This window comes from Coregonus lavaretus (genome assembly GCF_964263955.1).
Source record: "Coregonus lavaretus genome assembly, chromosome: 19".
Lineage (NCBI taxonomy): Eukaryota > Metazoa > Chordata > Actinopteri > Salmoniformes > Salmonidae > Coregonus > Coregonus lavaretus.
Genome location: NC_140006.1, coordinates 10,554,899 through 10,575,441, shown reverse-complemented (window position 1 = coordinate 10,575,441; position 20,543 = coordinate 10,554,899). Strand labels below are relative to the sequence as shown.

The 20,543-nt window shown below is 42.6% G+C and overlaps 1 protein-coding gene across 1 annotated transcript in view; it reads right to left on the bottom strand.

Moving 5' to 3' along the window:
• The window catches only part of LOC311146938 (voltage-dependent calcium channel beta subunit-associated regulatory protein-like), a 34,788-nt gene extending 31,092 nt beyond the window's left edge, over positions 1 to 3,696 (bottom strand). Inside the window, exons 1-2 of the mRNA XM_084183553.1 lie at positions 3,625 to 3,696; positions 1,287 to 1,358 (exon numbers count right to left, since the gene is read on the bottom strand). Coding sequence (XP_084039679.1) covers positions 1,287 to 1,334 — 48 coding nt within the window. The 5' untranslated portion in view covers positions 1,335 to 1,358; positions 3,625 to 3,696. The remainder of the gene's footprint in view (positions 1 to 1,286; positions 1,359 to 3,624) is intronic.
• Positions 3,697 to 20,543: the final 16,847 nt, after the last annotated feature.

Genomic DNA, 20,543 nt, shown 5'->3' with positions numbered 1-20,543 from the left:
CGGGTGTAAATCCACTTCACTTACTGTAGTTCAATAACTAAAATATATTTTTTCAAATCAATGTGTCATGTCATAGCTGACACCCCATTCTTTCTGCAGACATTGTTGAATCTTAATTCGTAGCAGTTATTTAAGAGTTTTTGGAACACGTGGACATATAAAAAACTGAGGGAGATTTCAATTTAACTCGGTTACCAAACTTTGCATCTTCGCAGTTCTTCCAGTAAATGTGTTTAGTGTCAATTGTTAAAAGTAGTCTTTGTGCATAGAGTTGTATGGTTTGTTAAACTTTTAAATCAACAGTTATTGTTTGGCATACATTTTAAGTGAAGCATCTGAGTCTCATTGCAATTCAGTTACAGTGGAATTGCCCAATAGTAATAGGTTCTTCAGGGAAAGCCTCACAGCCAGCACGATTCCCTGCTGGGTCTCAGCTATCATTACAGGAAACACAGTACACACACACACACAGTCTTGCATAACTAACCTTGTGGAGACAATTCAGTCCCACTCAAAATCCAATTTTCCCTAACCCCTAACCCTAAACCTAAGCTTAACCCTTACCCTAACCCTAACCTGACCTTAACCCTAACCCTAGCGCCTAACCCTAATCCTAATTCTAACCCTAACACTTATTCTAACCTTAACCCTAAATCCCCTAGAAATTGCATTTGACCATGTGGGGACTAACAAAATGTCCGCAGTTGGTCAACTTTTTGTTTGTTTACTATTCATGTGGGGACTTCTGGTCCCCACAAATGTAGTTAAACACGTCCACACTCTCACACTGAAACACATACACACACACACACTGAAACACACATGCACCTCCTCCACTGCCAGAGTGACTGTAGTGTAATGCAATCTGCTGTTTTTACAAACTCAACAGTAAGAACAACACAATCAATCCGTGGGAGCAGCTAAATCTCTGGCCAGCCGGCTACCTGCAGGCCATATTACTAACCCACTGTAACCCAATGGGCTAATCCCACAAAACAGTGGAGCCCCTGTTTACAGTAACTCTGAACCAAATGCCTGCCTATGTCATACAGTCACAGAGGGGCAGCCGAAAGACAGGGGGTGGAGAGAGGTGCAAAACCAGGATGGAGAAAGGGAGAAGGAGAAGAGTGTGAGAAAAGAGGGAGGGGAGAGGATGAAGAAAGCATAGAGACAAGATAGAGAGAGATGGATGAAGAGAGGCTGGAGAGATAGTAGAGAGTGTAGAAGAGCACAAGATGGATGGATGGATGGAGTGAGGACAGGAGTTAGAGAGCTGCAGTACTTACGGTGGAGTTCTCCATCAGGCTTGTCAGTACAGGCGAGTCATTGCTCATGGTCCAGGTCAGAAAGAATGAACCCTGAGTATGACAGACAGAGGAGATCCGAGGAGAAGAAAGCAGAGCGGAGAGGTTAGACACTCATACTATCCAGTCTCTTATTGAAGAGGGCAGAAGGAGAGGATCGGGTCTGCTGTACACAACTAGCTTCTCAGCTCTCAGGCTGCCCAAAACTCTGTTACAAAACACTTCTACATTTTCACCCATTATGTATTCTGATTCATGCACCTTATTTTATGTAACACCTCATACAAGCTGCTCCACGCGTCCAGTTAGAATGTTTCAAACAGCCAATTTTGTAAACCCCATTACTAGTAAATGGACGGGACACACCAGCTCACGTTACTCACATACACACACACCAGCTTATGCATAAAACCCTCGTTAGCCACATGTGCAATGACTTCCTGTGATGTTTTACACACGTTGCCTCAGGTCATCCTGTATTCATGGTCAGAACTGAGGCAGCTGTGTGTGTGTGTGTGTGTGTGTGTCCTAAGGGGGTTGTCTCTGCTAACTACTCCTGGAGGTACTGTGGTCTAGTGATTAGTGTTAATCATCATGAGTGGAAAATAATAAATGAGATTTAACATGCGCTCCTCTGATTCAAACCTATATACACTGAACAAAAATATAAACGCAACATGCAAAGTCTTGGTCCCATGTTTCATGAGCTGAAATAAAATGATCCCAGAAATGTTCCATACGCACCAAAATATCATCTTGGCACAAATTTGTTTACAGCCCTTTTAGTGAGCATTTCTCCTTTGCCAAGATAATCCATCCACCAGACAGGTGTGGCATACCAAGAAGATGATTAAACAGCATGATCATTACACAGGTGCACCTTGTTCTGAGGAACATAAAAGGCCACTAAAATGTGCAGTTTGTCACACAACACAATGCCACAGATGTCTCAAGTTTTGAGGGAACGTGCAATTGGCATGCTGACTGCAGGAATGTCCACCAGAGCTGTTGCCAGAGAATTGAATGTTCATTTATCTACTATAAGCTGCTTCCAACATCATTTTAGAGAATGTGGCAGTATGTCCAACTGGCCTCACAAACTCAGACCACGTGTATGGCGTCATGTGGGTGAGCAGTTTGCTGATGTCACCGTTGTGAACACAGTGCCCCATTGTGGCGGTGGGGTTATGGTATGGGCAGGCATAAGCTACGGACAACGAACACAATTGCATTTTATCGATGGCAATTTGAATGCACAGAGATACGGTGACGAGCTCCTGAGGCCCATTGTTGTACCATTCATCCGCCGCCATCACTGCATATTTCAGCATGATAATGCACGGCCCTATGTCGCATGGATCTGTACACAATTCCTGTAAACTGAAAATGTTTCAGTTCTTTCATATTTTAGCAATACCCCCCCCCCCTCCCTCCCTCCCTCCCTCCCTCCCTCCCCCCTCTCCTACGATATCCATGATCCTTTCTAGACATCAGGAATATGGGCAAAGCAACAAGAAGAAAGTCAGTGGACATTCTAAAACATTCTATTCTACTTATGAAACATTATAAATAACGTCACATCTAGAGCATGTCTCGGCATGCATTGAAGCAATTCACCCAGTTTCTGACTTTCCCGCTTGTCTTGGTGAAAACCAAACCACGCTCGCTCTTCTATCGTTGGTGCTGTGACATCGACTCGCCAGTTTTGGTGCCCGCTCATCAGCATCCTTTCTCCCGAACGATAAACCGCTGATTAAGGAAATCGTTATACATTTGTGCACCATCATATTTTTGCAACACATAATCCTACAGTAAACAGACAAGCGGTGTGAATTATCACCAGAATATCATATCGAATATTTGACCATCATCGACAATGATTGTAGCCTTTTAATGTAAAAACAGTGCTTAATGTACTGCATAGTCTATGACAAACTTCACAATCAGACATGAGCTCTCCTCACAACGCTCTATCATTTTCATCGCAATGGTGTTGCCACATACCGAGACATATCACAATAATATTATGTGTGGTAAATTGCGTTCTACAGTATGCACCCCTATCACATCATCCCCTATCCCAAGTCTGTCTTGCCTATTCTACTTATTGATAGGCCATGACTAAAATGTAAACTGGCACGACAGTGCTGTCATTACTAAATTACTAAATGTAAACTGTATCAGGGTACAATCTGTACGCTATCCTTCCGTTCTTCTAGAATATACAATTAAATCATACATCAAAGGCAACAAACTGATCGATTGGCAACAGCCTGGCTGTATGGATAAAAGCGAAATGGCACTATGGACATGCAATTACCTTATTCTAACCTACTTCATGTGGTCCATTTGGAGACGCTGTCCATCACACGCCAATAGTGCTGGCCTTTCCTGCATAGTTTAATTTAGGCTTTAAATGCCGATTGTAGTTATGAATGAAACTGCAAGCGATAAGACACACCCACAGCCCGCTCCTGAAAACACCACGTGACGAAGACGACGACGATGTGAAATGGAATATACACTTAACGATAAGACACACCCACAGCCCGCACGTTCACGCGCGAGGGAAACATTTCTTCCATTTATATTTGCCATAATTAATAATGGCCCTCGCACAAAGATGTGAAACAATGATTTTGATATAATTGTTTTCTTGATATCATTTCTCTCCTTTCGCTAAACGAAAAACGCAGATCAGCAAGCACAATCAGTGAGATTTAAAGGTGTAATATTTTTGATAGTTACAAAAAATATTGCATGAAATGTCATTATCTGTCATGATAATGAAATAATGGAGATAATTTAATGCCCATGATAATATCATATCTCATGCTGTTTTGTCTCATACCCACATGGTGGTAATGTTGTTCCATAGCACTATTGTGAACAGGCCAAGAACATTTTACTGTAAGTAACAATTGTGGCATTCTTATTTCTGTTGTCTGACTACTGGTGGGGACAGAAGTCAAGGGCCTGGTTCTTTCGTGAAAGGCACTGGTGTAAAGCAACTAAGTAGAAATAATTTGAAGAACTACTTAAGTAGTTTTTGGGGTATCTATACTTTCATTGAGTATTTATTTTTTTGACAACTTGTATTTTTACTCCACTAAAGAAAATATGTACTTTTTACACCCATACATTTTCTCTGACACCAAAAAGTACTCGTTACATTTCGAATGCATAGGCAGGACAGCTATATGGTCCAATTCATGCACTTATCAATAGAACGCGTTGTCATCCCTACTGCCTCTGATCTGGCAGACCACTAAAAACACAAATAGGCCTACTGCGTTTGTAAATGATGTCTGAGTGTTGGAGTGTGCCCCTGACTGTCCGCAAATAAAAAAAGAAGAAAATCGTGCGATCTGGTTTCCTTCTGGTTTGCTTAATATAAGACATTTGATTGAAAGCAAATATTTTTACTTTTAACTTTTTCTCAAGTAACCAAAATATTTTCCTTTTCCTGAACAACGGGAACAGAACATAAAAATGGTTCTGCTTATAGAATATAATATTCATCCTCTTCTAATGACACAGTTGAAGTCGGAAGTTTACATACACCTTAGCTAAATACATTTAAACTCTGTTTCTCATAATTCCTGACATTTAATCCTAGTAAAAATTCCCAGTCTTAGGTCAGTTAGGATCAACACTTTATTTTAAGAATCAGAAATGTCAGAATAATAGTAGAGAGAATGATTTATTTCAGCTTTTATTTCTTTCATCACATTCCCAGTGGGTCAGAAGTTTACATACACTCAATTAGTATTCGGCCTTTAAATTATTTAACTTGGGTCAAACGTTTCGGGTAGCCTTCCACAAGCTTCCCACAATAAATTGGGTGAATTTTGGCCCATTCTTCCTGACAGAGCTGGTGTAATTGAGTCAGGTTTGTAGGCCTCCTTGCTCGCACACGCTTTTTCAGTTCTGCCCACAAATGTTCTATAGGATTGAGGTCAGGGCTTTGTGATGGCCACTCCAATAACCTTGACATTTAGCGTAACATTTTGATAAACTATTAGGCTATTTCTTCACATTATAAGCGCAGCAATGCGCACACGGCAGTAGGCTATAAGTGTGAATGTTCCATTAGCAGGAAAACACATTCTCAAAAGTGACTGCAAATGCGATTATGCGTGTAATGCTTTTATTATAAAGGTGCATTTATATGGTGAAAATTATCTTTCCCAAACTTGAAACTCAAGCGTTGCATATTTATGCCAGTTAGGCTCTACACCCATCGTAAAGTGGATTAATGTTTTTAATATTAAGAAGTTATTTGGCCACTTTAGTTGTGATACAAACATTGGGCTATATATTTTAATTTTTTATACATTCTAAGGCTGCATGATGAGACTAATGATGATTTGAAAAAAATAGCATGAAAGGCATGAGCTCTGCTTTGTTTTTTTGCGCAGGCTGTACACACTTCATCAGTCTCTCATTCACAATTTGACAAACACTTAATAATGCCTCGAATTTCCCGGGGGCAAATATATAATTTACAAGTGATATGCTAATATTGTCAGCCATCAGACTATTCTTGATTTAATCTTGTCTTTGCATATACTAGATAATATATGTGTGAAATTTGTTTTGATTTAGAATGGACCATTATCATGCACCTGTCTCGAAACAGGGGCAGAATAAAAAAATACATGTCATCTATGCACTTACAGTGCATTCGGAAAGTATTCAGACCCCTTCCCTTTTCCACATTTTGCTACATTACAGCCTTATTCTAAAATTGATTAAATAAATGTTTTTCCTCATCAATCGACACACAATACCCCATAATTACAAAACAAAAACAGGTTTCTAGAAATGTTGGCAAATGTATAGAACCCCCCCCGGAAATACCTTATTTACATAAGTATTCAGACCCTTTGCTATGAGACTCGAAATTGAGCTGAGGTGCATCCTGTTTCCATTGATCATCCTTGAGATGTTTCTACAACTTGATTGGAGTCCACCTGTGGTAAATTCAATTGATTGGACATGAATTGGAAAGGCACACACCTGTCTATATAAGGTCCCACAGTTGACAGTCCACGTCAGAGCAAAAACCAAGCCATGAGGTCGAAGGAATTGTCCGTAGAGCTCCGAGACAGGATTGTGTCGAGGCACGAATCAGGGGAAGGGTACCAAAACATTTCTGCAGCATTGAAGGTCCCCAAGAACACAGTGGCCTCCATCATTCTTCAATGGAAAAAGTTTGGAACCACCAAGACTCTTCCGCCCAGCCAAATGGGGGAGAAGGGCCTTGGTCAGGGAGGTGACCAAGAACCCAATGGTCACTCTGACAGAGCTCCAGAGTTCCAGATGGGAGAACATTCCAGAAGGACAACCATCTCTGCAGCACTCCACCACTCAGGCCTTTATGATAGATTTGCCAGACAGAAGCCACTCCTCAGTAAAAGGCACATGACCGCCTGCTTGTAGTTTGCTAAAAGGCACCTAAAGGACTCTGACCATGAGAAACAAGATTCTCTGGTCTGATGAAACCAAGATTTAACATTTTGGTCTGAATGCCAAGCGTCACGTCTGGAGGAAACCTGGCACCATCCCTACAGTGAAACATGGTGGTGGCAGCATCATGCTGTGGAGATGTTTTTCAGCGGCAGGGACTGGGAGACTAGTCAGGATCGAGAGAAAGATGAACGGAGCAAAGTACAGAGAGATCCTTGATGAAAACCTGCTCCAGAGCGCTCAGGACCTCAGACTGGGGACATTGACCCTAAGCACACAGCCAAGGCAACGCAGGAGTGGCTTCAGGACAAGTCTCTGAATGTCCTTGAGTGGCCCAGCCAGAGCCCGGACTTGAATCCGATCGAACATCTCTAGAGAGACCTGAAAATAGCTGTGAAGCGACGCTCCCCATCCAACTTGACAGAGCTTGAGAGGATCTGCAGAGAAGAATGGGAGAAACTCCCCAAATACAGGAGTGCCAAGCTTGTAGTGTCATACCCAAGAAGACTCGAGGCTGTAATCGCTGCCAAAAGTGCTTCAACAAAGTATTGAGTAAAGGGTCTGAATACTTACAGTGGGGAAAAAATGTATTTAGTCAGCCACCAATTGTGCAAGTTCTCCCACTTAAAAAGATGAGAGGTCTGTAATTTTCATCATAGGTACACGTCAACAATGACAGACAAATTGAGAAAAGAAAAAACAGAAAATCACATTGTAGGATTTTTAATGAATTTATTTGCAAATTATGGTGGAAAATAAGTATTTGGTCACCTACAAACAAGCAAGATTTCTGGCTCTCACAGACCTGTAACATCTTCTTTAAGATGCTCCTCTGTCCTCCACTCATTACCTGTATTAATGGCACCTGTTTGAACTTGTTATCAGTATAAAAGACACCTGTCCACAACCTCAAACAGTCACACTCCAAACTCCACTATGGCCAAGACCAAAGAGCTGTCAAAGGACACCAGAAACAAAATTGTAGACCTGCACCAGGCTGGGAAGACTGAATCTGCAATAGGTAAGCAGCTTGGTTTGAAGAAATCAACTGTGGGAGCAATTATTAGGAAATGGAAGACATACAAGACCACTGATAATCTCCCTCGATCTGGGGCTCCACGCAAGATCTCACCCTGTGGGGTCAAAATGATCACAAGAACGGTGAGCAAAAATCCCAGAACCACACGGGGGGACCTACTGAATGACCTGCAGAGAGCTGGGACCAAAGTAACAAAGCCTACCATCAGTAACACACTACACCGCCAGGGACTCAAATCCTGCAGTGCAAGACGTGTCCCCCTGCATAAGCCAGTACATGTCCAGGCCCGTCTGAAGTTTGCTAGAGTGCATTTGGATGATCCAGAAGAGGATTGGGAGAATGTCATATGGTCAGATGAAACCAAAATAGAACTTTTTGGTAAAAACTCAACTTGTCGTGTTTGGAGGACAAAGAATGCTGAGTTGCATCCAAAGAACACCATACCTACTGTGAAGCATGGGGGTGGAAACATCATGCTTTGGGGCTGTTTTTCTGCAAAGGGACCATGACGACTGATCCGTGTAAAGGAAAGAATGAATGGGGCCATGTATCGTGAGATTTTGAGTGAAAACCTCCTTCCATCAGCAAGGGCATTGAAGATGAAACGTGGCTGGGTCTTTCAGCATGACAATGATCCCAAACACACCGCACGGGCAACGAAGGAGTGGCTTTGTAAGAAGCATTTCAAGGTCCTGGAGTGGCCTAGCCAGTCTCCAGATCTCAACCCCATAGAAAATCTTTGGAGGGAGTTGAAAGTCTGTGTTGTCCAGCGACAGCCCCAAAACATCACTGCTCTAGAGGAGATCTGCATGGAGGAATGGGCCAAAATACCAGCAACAGTGTGTGAAAACCTTGTGAAGACTTACAGAAAACGTTTGACCTGTGTCATTGCCAACAAAGGGTATATAACAAAGTATTGAGAAACTTTTGTTATTGACCAAATACTTATTTTCCACCATAATTTGCAAATACATTCATAAAAAATCCTACAATGTGATTTTCTGGATTTTTTTTCCTCATTTTGTCTGTAATAGTTGACGTGTACCTATGATGAAAATGACAGGCCTCTCATCTTTTTAAGTGGGAGAACTTGCACAATTCGTGGCTGACTAAATACTTTTTTTCCCCACTGTATGTACATGTAATATTTCAGCTTATTTTTACATACCTTTGCAAAAATGTCTAAAAACCTGTTTTTGCTTTGTCATTATGGGGTATTGTGTGTAGATTGATGAGGAAAAAAACAATTTAATCAATTTTAGAATAAGGCTGTAACATAACAAAATTTGGAAAAAGTCAAGGGGTCTGAATACTTTCCGAATGCACTGTAAATAGCGAATGGAGGATGCTATTCTTGTGGTTCATTTTCATGCCATCCTGTTGTAAAGAGAAGCAATGTGCTTAATATTAGGAAAGTTGAGAATTAAATATAGTAGGCCTAGCCTATAGAAAGCTGATGGGATCCTCCTCTTTTTAATAGAGGCCATCACTCTGTTTTGTCATGCAATTGCATAGCCTATAGAAATGTTGCGCAGCGTGAGCTTATGGGCCCTCATGAAGTGTTTGATTAGATTTTCGATCACATTTGCATTGATGTCAGAGTGATTAGAGGGACAATAGAATGCTGAGCACCAGGCAGTTAGTAAGTTTGGTTGGCTACTAATGACGATCAGCAGCATCAGAGCTTGGAGAAGCCTAATTACCGTGAAGTCACGTGGAATTTGACTGCCATCATGACTGGTGACCGCCTGTGTGGCGGTAATAAGGTCACCATAACAGCCCCTAGTTCCAATTCATCCCAAAGGTGTTTGATGGGGTTGAGGTCAGGGCTTTGTGCAGGCCAGTCAAGTTCTTCCACACCGATCTCGACAAACCATTTCTGTACGGACCTCGCTTTGCGCACAGGGGCATTGTCATGCTGAAACAGGAAAGGGCCTTCCCTAAACTGTTGCCACAAAGTTGGAATCACAGAATTGTCTAGAATGTACAGTACCAGTCAAAAGTTTGGACACACCAACTCATTCAAGAGTGTGCAAAGCTGTCATCAAGACAAAGGGTAGCTATTTGAAGAATCTCAAATATAAAATATATTTTGATTTGTTTAACAATTTTTTGTTCACTACATGATTCTATATGTTCTATTTCATAGTTTTGATGTCTCCACTATTATTCTACAATGTAAAAATGAAGAAAAACCCTTGAATGAGTAGGTGTGTCCAAACTTTTGACTGGTAGTGTAATTGTATGGTGTAGCATTAAGATTTCCCTTCACTTGAACTAAGGAGGCTAGCCCGAACCATAAAAAACAATCCCAGACCATTATTCCTCCTCCACCAAACTTTACAGTTGGCACTATCCATTAGGGCAGGTAGCGTTCTTCTGGCATCCGCCAAACCCAGATTTGCCCATTTACATTTAAATTTACGTCATTTAGCAGACGCTCTTATCCAGAGCGACTTACAAATTGGTGCATTCACCTTATAGCCAGTGGGATAACCACTTTACACATTAAAAAAAAATTTTTTGGGGTGGTGGGGTGGGGTAAGGGGGGGTAGAAGGATTACTTCATCCTATCCCGGGTATTCCTTAAAGAGGTGGGGTTTCAAGTGTCTCCGGAAGGTGGTGAGTGACTCCGCTGTCCTGGCGTCGTGGGGGAGCTTGTTCCACCATTGGGGTGACAGAGGAGTGAACAGTTTTGACTGGGCTGAGCGGGAACTGTGCTTCCGCAGAGGTAGGGGGGCCAGCAGGCCAGAGGTGGATGAACGCAATGCCCTCGTTTTTGGTGTAGGGACTGATCAGAGCCTGAAGGTACGGAGTTGCCGTTCTCCTCACAGCTCCATAGGCAAGCACCATGGTCTTGTAGCAGTCTCAGTTGAATGACCAGTCTTGAAACCTGACTGGTTTGGATCAAGAAGGTCATTCTGAGAGAGATAGCAAGAGAGTTGGCTAAAGACGGCACGCTCAAGAGTTTTGGAGAGAAAAGAAAGAAGGGATACTGGTCTGTAGTTGTTGACATCAGAGGGATCGAGTGTTGTTTTTTTGAGAAGGGGTGCAACTCTCGCTCTCTTGAAGACGGAAGGGACATAGCCAGCGGTCAAGGATGAGTTGATGAGCGAGGTGAGGTAAGGGAGAAGGTCACCGGAGATGGTCTAGAGAAGAGAGGAGGGGATAGGGTCAAGCGGGAAGGTTGTTGGGCGGCCGGCCGTCACAAATCGCAAGATTTTATCTGGAGAGAGAGGGGAGAAAGAAGTCAAAGCATAGGGTAGGGCAGTGTGAGCAGGACAAGCAGTGTCATTTGACTTAACAAACGAGGATCGGATGTCGTCAACCTTCTTTTCAAAATGGTTGATGAAGTCATCCACAGAGAGAGAGGAGGGGGGGAGGGGGAGGAGGATTCAGCAGGGAGGAGAAGGTGGCAAAGAGCTTCCTAGGGTTAGAGGCAGATGCTTGGAATTTAGAGTGGTAGAAAGTGGCTTTAGCAGCAGAAACAGATGAAGAAAACGTAGAGAGGAGGGAGTGAAAATATGCCAGGTCCGCAGGGAGTCTAGTTTTCCTCCATTTCCGCTCGGCTGCCCGGAGCCCTGTTCTGTGAGCTCGCAATGACTCATCAAGTCACAGAGCAGGAGGGGAGGACCGAGCCGGCCGGGAGGATAGGGGACATAGAGAGTCAAAGGATGCAGAAAGGGAGGAGAGGAGGGTTGAGGAGGCAGAATCATGAGATTGGAGGGAGAAGGATTGAGCAGAGGGAAGAGATGATAGGATGGAAGAGGAGAGAGTAGCGGGAGAGAGAGAGCGAAGGTTGCGACGGCGCATTACCATCTGAGTAGGGGCAGAGTGAGTAGTGTTGGAGGAGAGCGAGAGAGAAAAGGATACAAAGTAGTGGTCGGAGACATGGAGGGGAGTTGCAGTGAGATTAGTAGAAGAACAGCATCTAGTAAAGATGAGGTCAAGCGTATTGCCTGCCTTGTGAGTAGGGGGGGACGGTGAGAGGGTGAGGTCAAAAGAGGAGAGGAGTGGAAAGAAGGAGGCAGAGAGAAATGAGTCAAAGGTAGACGTAGGGAGGTTGAAGTCACCCAGAACTTTGAGGGGTGAGCCATCCTCAGGAAAGGAACTTATCAAGGCGTCAAGCTCATTGATGAACTCTCCAAGGGAACCTGGAGGGCGATAAATGACAAGGATGTTAAGCTTGAATGGGCTAGTGACTGTGACAGCATGGAATTCAAATGAGGAGATAGACAGATGGGTCAGGGGAAAAAGAGAGAATGTCCACATGGGAGAGATGAGGATTCCTGTGCCACCACCGTGGACTGCCAGATGGTGAAGCGTGATTCATCACTCCAGAGTCCATTGGTGACTAGCTTTACACCACTCCAGCCGATGCTTGGCATTGCGCATGGTGATCTTAAGCTTGTGGCGGCTGCTCGGCCATGGAAACCCATTTCATGAAGCTACCGACGAACAGTTATTGTGCTGACGTTGCTTCTAGAGGCAGTTTGGAACTTGTTAGTGAGTGTTGCAACCGAGGTCAGAGATGCGCTTTAGCACTCGGCGGTCCCGTTCTATGAGCTTGTGTGGCCTACCACTTCGCGGCTGAGCCGTTGTTGCTCCTAGACTTTCCACTTCACAATAACAGCACATACAGTTGACCGGGGCAGCTCTAGCAGGGCAGGAATTAGATGAACTGACTTGTTGGAAAGGTGGAATCCTATGACGGTGCCACGTTGAAGGTCACTGAGCTCTTCAATAAGGCCATTCTACTGCCAATGTTTGTCTATAGAGATTGCATGGCTGTGTACTCAATTTTATACACCTGTCAGCAACGGGTGTGGCTGAAATAGCCGAATTCACTAATTTTAAGGGGTGTCCACACACAGTGTATATATACCAACCAAAAGGGTACTTGGCGAGTAGGAGGGAAAAGGGGCATGTGCTCAGCACAGGTAGACGTGCCTGCCCAGAGTAGAACTGTTTTGCCTACACACTGGGTTTAAAGGGATAGTTCATGCCCAAATAAAAGTGAGTTTAGACCATTTCTGTGGTACGAAAATGTCTGAGGGGATTGTTTGTCACTAGTTTTGGAAATCATGACAGCACAGTATCAAAGATCCATGCTCATGATGTTCATGATGTTCTAAAAGGAAAACACATTTTCACATATTACACATGAAATGTTTCAATGTCAGGGCTTTTTGTGGAAATATGAAGCGGGACAGAAAGCAATAGGGCAAAGGACTTTTTAGTAAGAGTATTGGGAAAGAGACGCCTCCCTCTCTCAGGGGGACGACTTTCGCACACACAGTCATGTCTCACTTCCTGTTGTTGATCAATCAGTCATGCATTCTGGGAAATTGCAGTGTCAGCAGAGTTTCCTGCGGATGTTTGGCTGTCAAGTCAGCATAAGTCAGAAGTCACACATTCGGATACCATGAAATAATCATGCTTTGATTGTGTGTGTGTGTGTGTGATCACCCATGTGGGTGTGAATGTGTGTTCTATTTTTGGGCATGCCGTCTGTTTCGCCTGTAGAAAATGGTTGACCCAAAAGGAATGGATAAAAAATATATCCTGAAGAAAATAAATAAAAAAGTACATCTGCACTTTCATCCCAAAATCACTGGACAGAGGGTACATTTGGAGAGGAGAGGAGGAATCTGGAGTGTGTTCCATGTCTTCTGACGTCAACGCAGTGTCCCTGCCTGCATGCTCTGCTCTAGGGAACAGGACATCCTTTGGGTCGGGGTTCATCCCAACAGTCTAAACTGGCTTCCTCTCCTCATCTCCTTTACTTAATCTGCACTAATCTGGACACATGGGGTGGATGAAAGCAATACAGTATGTTGGGGAAAATGTCTTGTTGGGATCTACTTTCATCTATCCTGGGTTGTTAAATTAGTACAGATGCAGGGAAGATGAGGAGAGGAAGCCAATTTGGACTATTGGGTTTGTTCTTGCTGGAATCTTGCTGGTTTCAACGGAGGACATGGATTCCTATGGACTCCTCCTGATATGACCACACATGAGGCTAGAAATAGAACCTCCAAAAATATGATCAGCTACTTTCCTGGCTACGTTTTATCTCAACAAGGCTTTTTTATTCAACCTCAATGAACAGTACCCTGAACCACAAACATTTATATAAGTTATGCATCTATGACTAGCATTTTCTTTGTGTGTATTATCCTGTATTGTGAAGGTAATATTTTCAAACTTGAACCACAAACGTGTCATGCTTTTTCTCTCACACCTCTCTGCGGTATAAGGTCCAAAGCTCAAGAAAACTATTGGTCAGGTTATATACAGATAAGTGTTGTAGCAATGGGTGTTGAAGGATAATAATATCCCGAATAACATCCAAGTGACCCACAGGGAGGGCGATTGAGGCTGTGGTGGTGGTGGGGGTGAATCTCTCTGCAACAACATTCAACATTATACCCTGACCACAAATAACACCCTTTCTCCTCTGCTCTGTTGAGACTCAGACAGTTGTCCCTATCCCCAAACATCACTCTTGTTATGAGGAAAAGAGCAGGAGAGAGGATGATACCGTTGAAGTATAGAGTTCAAAATACATTTAAATTCAGTTTCTCACAATTCCTGACATTTAATCCTAGTAAACATTCCCTGTCTTAGGTCAGTTAGGATCACCACTTTATTTTCAGAATGTGAAATGTCAGAATAATAGTAGAGAGAATGATTTATTTCAGCTTTTATTCCTTTCATCACATTCCCAGTGGGTCAGAAGTTTACATACACTCAATTAGTATTTGGTATCATTGCCTTTAAATTGTTTAACTTGGGTCAAACATTTCAGGTAGCCTTCCACAAGCTTCCCACAATAAGTTGGGTGAATGTTGGCCCATTCCTCCTGACAGAGCTGGTGTAACTGAGTCAGGTTTGTAGGCCTCCTTGCTCGCGCACACTTTTTCAGTTCTGCCCACAAATGTTCTATAGGATTGAGGTCAGGGCTTTGTGATGGCCACTCCAATACCTTGACTTTGTTGTCCTTAAGCCATTTTGCCACAACTTTGGAAGTATGCTTGGGGTCATTGTCCATTTGGAAGACCCATTTGCGACCAAGCTTTAACTTCCTGACTGATGTCTTGAGATGTTGCTTCAATATATCCACATAATTTTCCTTCCTCATAATGCCATCTATTTTGTGAAGTGCACCAGTCCCTCCTGCAGCAAAGCACCCCCACAGCATGATGCTGCCACCCCCGTGCTTCACGGTTGGGATGGTGTTCTTCGGCTTGCAAGCCTACCCCTTTTTCCTCCAAACATAACGATGGTCATTATGGCCAAACAGTTCTATTTTGTTTCATCAGACCAGAGGACATTTCTCCAAAAAGTACGATCTTTGTCCCCATGTGCAGTTGCAAACTGTAGTCTGGCTTTTTTTATGGCGGTTTTGGAGCAGTGGCTTCTTCCTTGCTGAGCGGCCTTTCATGTTATGTCGATATAGGACTCGTTTTACTGTGGATATAGATACTGTTGTACCGGTTTCCTCCAGCATCTTCACAAGGTCCTTTGCTGTTGTTCTGGGATTGATTTGCACTTTTCGCACCAAAATACGTTCATCTCTAGGAGACAGAACGTGTCTCCTTCCTGAGCGGTATGACGGCTGCTTGGTCCCATGGTGTTTATACTTGCGTACTATTGTTTGTTCAGATGAACGTGGTACCTTCAGGCGTTTGGAAATTGCTCCCAAGGATGAACCAGACTTCTGGAGGTCTACTATTTTTTTTCTGAGGTCTTGGCTGATTTATTTTGATTTTCCCATGATGTTAAGAAAAGAGGCACTGAATTTGAAGGTAGGCCTTGAAATACACCCACAGGTACACCTCCAATTGACTCAAATGATGTCAATTAGCCTATCAGAAGCTTCTAAAGCCATGACATCATTTTCTGGAATTTTCAAAGCTGTTTAAAAGGCACAGTCAACTTAGTGTAAGTAAACTTCTGACCCACTGGATTTGTGATACAGTGAATTATAAGTGAAATAATCTGTCTGTAAACAATTGTTGGAAAAATTACTTGTGTCATGCACAAAGTAGATGTCCTAACCGACTTGCCAAAACTATAGTTTGTTAACAAGAAATTTGTGGAGTGGTAGTAAAACGGGTTTTAACGACTCCAACCTAAGTGTATGTAAACTTCCGACTTCAACTGTAGATGCCGGAGAGCAAGGGATGAAATAAATGGGTGGAGAAAGGATATTTGCACTTGCTGAGAAGAGAGGATGGTGTGAGTGGGTGAATGGAGGGATGCAGGTGGGCCGGGAATGGTCTGACGCAGTCTGGTTAAAGCGGGGTGGAGGGGGCGGTGCTATACTTAGCACCCGATGCGAGAACTTCTGGCGGCTCTTCCCTGTCTGTCTACGTCACTGATTCTATGCTGGCCCTCTGTGCGCTACCCAGGTGACAGGTGACGCTGTTCTTTATCAATGAGGAGACTGGACCGGAATACTAAGCAGAGGAGAAGAGAGACCTAATGCTTTGGACAGTACCGGATAAAATAACTTAGAATACAAATTTGAATATACTGTTGAATGAAATAGAACAAAAAAATAAAGAATAGAATAGGGTTATTGATGAGTTGCTTATTAAATTCCAGATCTGTGAAATGTTTGGACATTTGTGCATGAATGGTAGGCTATTATAGTCATAATGTGGATAGCATAATGCAAAGCATAAACAGAAGTGTGTGAGGAAATCTCCTACATATCACACATATTGCCACGCCCTGACATAGAGATCTCTAGTTGGTTTGGTCAGGGTGTGAATATCTATGTGTAGATCTAGAATGTGTATATCTATGTTGGCCGGGTGTGGTTCCCAATCAGAGGCAGCTGTCGATCGTTGTCTCTGATTGGGGTTCATACATAGGCAGCCATGTTGCCTACCTTAGTTGTGGGATCTTGTTTCTGGTTTGGCTTGTTTATGTAGCCATTAGAACTTCACTTCACGTTGCTTTTGTTGTTTTGTCGAGTGTTTACTTCTTTATTAAACATGTACGCATACCACGCTGCACCTTGGTCTGATCCTTTACTCAACGAACGTGACACATATAGCATTCTAAAATGAGCCCATTCTTCTCAAATAAAATTACTGTGCCAGCACTGTGTCCATACTTTATTTTTCAATATAAATGATAGTTTGTATATGTCAAGCATAAAAAAAACAGGCAACATTCTTGCTTTTCTGATTACATCACCATCTTTATCATTAGCGTTGAATGCAATGACTGAACATCTCAATATCTCTGATGTGTGGCGAGTTCAGAATCCGGGCATCAAAGAATATACCTGTTTAACTGCATATCACTTATTTTTTTCCTTACGAGGAAAGTCAGTTAAGAACAAATTCTTATTTACAATGATGGCCTTCCCCGGCCAAACCCGGACGACGCTGGGCCAATTGTGCGCCGCCCTATGGGACTCCCAATCACGGCCGGATTGTGATACAGCCTGGAACGAACCAGGGTCTGTTGTGACGCTTCTAGCACTGAGATGCAGTGCCTTAGACTGCTGCGCCACTCGGGAGCAAATTTATTTTTTTCTAACCTCTTAGTATGTGAGTGGCGCCAATACAAATATTGCCTGCGACTCTTTCAGATCATAATTCCCTGGTTACCCAAGTGGATGTGAGCTTTAAGGTGAATAAAACAAAACGTTGGCGTTTTAATACGACCCTTCTTCAAGCCAAAGTAGTTGAATTCTTAGCAAAAAACAAGGACTCTGTAGAGGACCCAAGGTTTACATGGATGGCTGCTAAAGGGTTGATCACCTGGACTAAATGGCCACCCAGACTATTTACATTGAGACTTTACCCCTACCTACATGTACAAATTACCTAGACTAACCAGTACCCCTGCATATTGACTCGGTACCGGTACCCCCTGTATACAGCCTCGTTACTGTTATTTTATTGTGTTACTTTTTATTGTTTTTATTTGGTAAATATTTTCTTTACTCTTTCTTGAACTGAATTGTTGGTTAAGGGCTTGTAAGTAAGCATTTCACGGTAAAGTCTACACCTGTTGTATTCGGCGCATGTGACAAATAAAGTTTGATTTCATTTATCAGAGATTTTACATAATCTTTTGCGTCACCTCAATAAAGCCAGGAATCACAGAATCAAAATTATTGTAGAAAACATTTAAATCACTTGAACAGAACCTGAAAAGGAATTACTCAAATAATGTCAGCAGTGATTTGATGGTGGTTAAACTGGAACTGAATGATTTATTAAGTAGGAGAGCTGAGTGAAACAGAACTATTATTTTAATGGGAGCAAACCAAGCAGGCTTCTAGCCTTGAAACAAAGTGAATCTTGTACTTCTATAGAATCTATTCAATCCCCATCTAAAGGCTTACTCTCTGATCCACAGGAAATTAATGCAACATTTCAGTCTTTTTACCAGGAGTTACAGTTGAAGTTGGAAGTTTATATACACTTAGGTTGGAGTCATTAAAACTCGTTTTTCAACCACTCCACACATTTCTTGTTAACAAACTATAATTTTGGCAAGTCGGTTAGGACATCTACTTTGTGCATGACACAAGTAATTTTTCCAACAATTGTTTACAGACAGATTATTTCACTTATAATTCACTGTATCACAATTCCAGTGGGTCAGAAGTTTACATACACTAAGTTGACTGTGCATTTAAACAGCTTGGAAAATTCCAGAAAATGATGTCATGGCTTTAGAAGCTTCTGATAGGTTAATTGACATAATTTGAGTCAATTGGAGGTGTACCTGTGGATGTATTTCAAGGCCTACCTTCAAACTCAGTGCCTCTTTGCTTGACATCATGGGAAAATCAAAATAAATCAGCCAAGACCTCAGAAAACAAAATTGTAGACCTCCACAAATCTGGTTCACCCTTGGGAGCAATTTCCAAATGCCTGAAGGTACCACGTTCATGTGTACAAACAATAGTACGCAAGTATAAACACCATGGGACCACGCATCCGTCATACCGCTCAGGAAGGAGACGCATTCTATCTCCTAGAGATGAACATACTTTGGTGCGAAAAGTGCAAATCAATCCCAGAACAACAGCAAAGGACCTTGTGAAGGAAACGGGTACAAAGGAAACGGGTACAAAATTATCTATATCCACAGTAAAACGAGTCCTATATCGACATAACCTGAAAGGCCGCTCAGCAAGGAAGAAGCCACTGCTCCAAAACCGCCATAAAAAAGCCAGACTATGGTTTGCAACTGCACATGGGGACAAAGATCATACTTTTTGGAGAAATGTCCTCTGGTCTGATGACACAAAAATATAACTGTTTGGCCATAACGACCATCATTATGTTTGGAGGAAAAAGGGGGTTGCTTGCAAGCCAAAGAACACCATCCCAACTGTGAAGCACAGGGGTGGCAGCATCATGCTGTGGGGGTGCTTTGCTGTAGGAGGGACTGGTGCACTTCACAAAATAGATGGCATCATGAGGAAGGAAAACTATGTGGATATATTGAAGCAACATCTCAAGACAGTCAGGAAGTTAAAGCTTGGTCGCAAATGGGTCTTCCAAATGGAGAATGACCCCAAGCATACTTCCAAAGTTGTGTCAAAATGGCTTAAGGACAACAATTCAAGGTATTGGAGTGGCCAGCTGTTATGAGAATTATTTAGCAAACTATTTCAGTGTCTCTGTGCGTCTCCCAAAAGGTTGTCTTTTGGATCAAGAATCGGACAGAGCTCCCAGTTGCAATAGTCATAGTCAGAGATCTTTATTCATTGAGAATTCTGCCACAAAATGGCCGTACAATATTTTTATACGCACACGTCATACGATAATCCCACCCCTCTGTAGGCGGGCTGTAGTTTTCCACTTTAACACTGCTCTCCTGACCATCAGTTCACACACACACGCACATACACACACACATATACACACATACAGTGGGGAATAAAAGTATTTAGTCAGCCACCAATTGTGCAAGTTCTCCCACTTAAAAAGATGAGAGAGGCCTGTAATTTTCATCATAGGTACACGTCAACTATGACAGACAAAATGAGAAAAAAAAATACAGAAAATCACATTGTAGGATTTTTAATGAATTTATTTGCAAATTATGGTGGAAAATAAGTATTTGGTCAATAACAAAAGTTTCTCAATACTTTGTTATATACCCTTTGTTGGCAATGACACAGGTCAAACGTTTTCTGTAAGTCTTCACACACTGTTGCTGGTATTTTGGCCCATTCCTCCATGCAGATCTCCTCTAGAGCAGTGATGTTTTGGGGCTATCGCTGGGCAACACGGACTTTCAACTCCCTCCAAAGATTTTCTATGGGGTTGAGATCTGGAGACTGGCTAGGCCACTCCAAGACCTTGAAATGCTTCTTACGAAGCCACTCCTTCGTTGCCCGGGCGGTGTGTTTGGGATCATTGTCATGCTGAAAGACCCAGCCACGTTTCATCTTCAATGCCCTTGCTGATGGAAGGAGGTTTTCACTCAAAATATCACGATACATGGCCCCATTCATTCTTTCCTTTACAGGGATCAGTCGTCCTGGTCCCTTTGCAGAAAAACAGCCCCAAAGCATGATGTTTCCACCCCCATGCTTCACAGTAGGTATGGTGTTCTTTGGATGCAACTCAGCATTCTTTGTCCTCCAAACACGACGAGTTGAGTTTTTACCAAAAAGTTATATTTTGGTTTCATCTGACCATATGACATTCTCCCAATCCTCTTCTGGGTCATCCAAA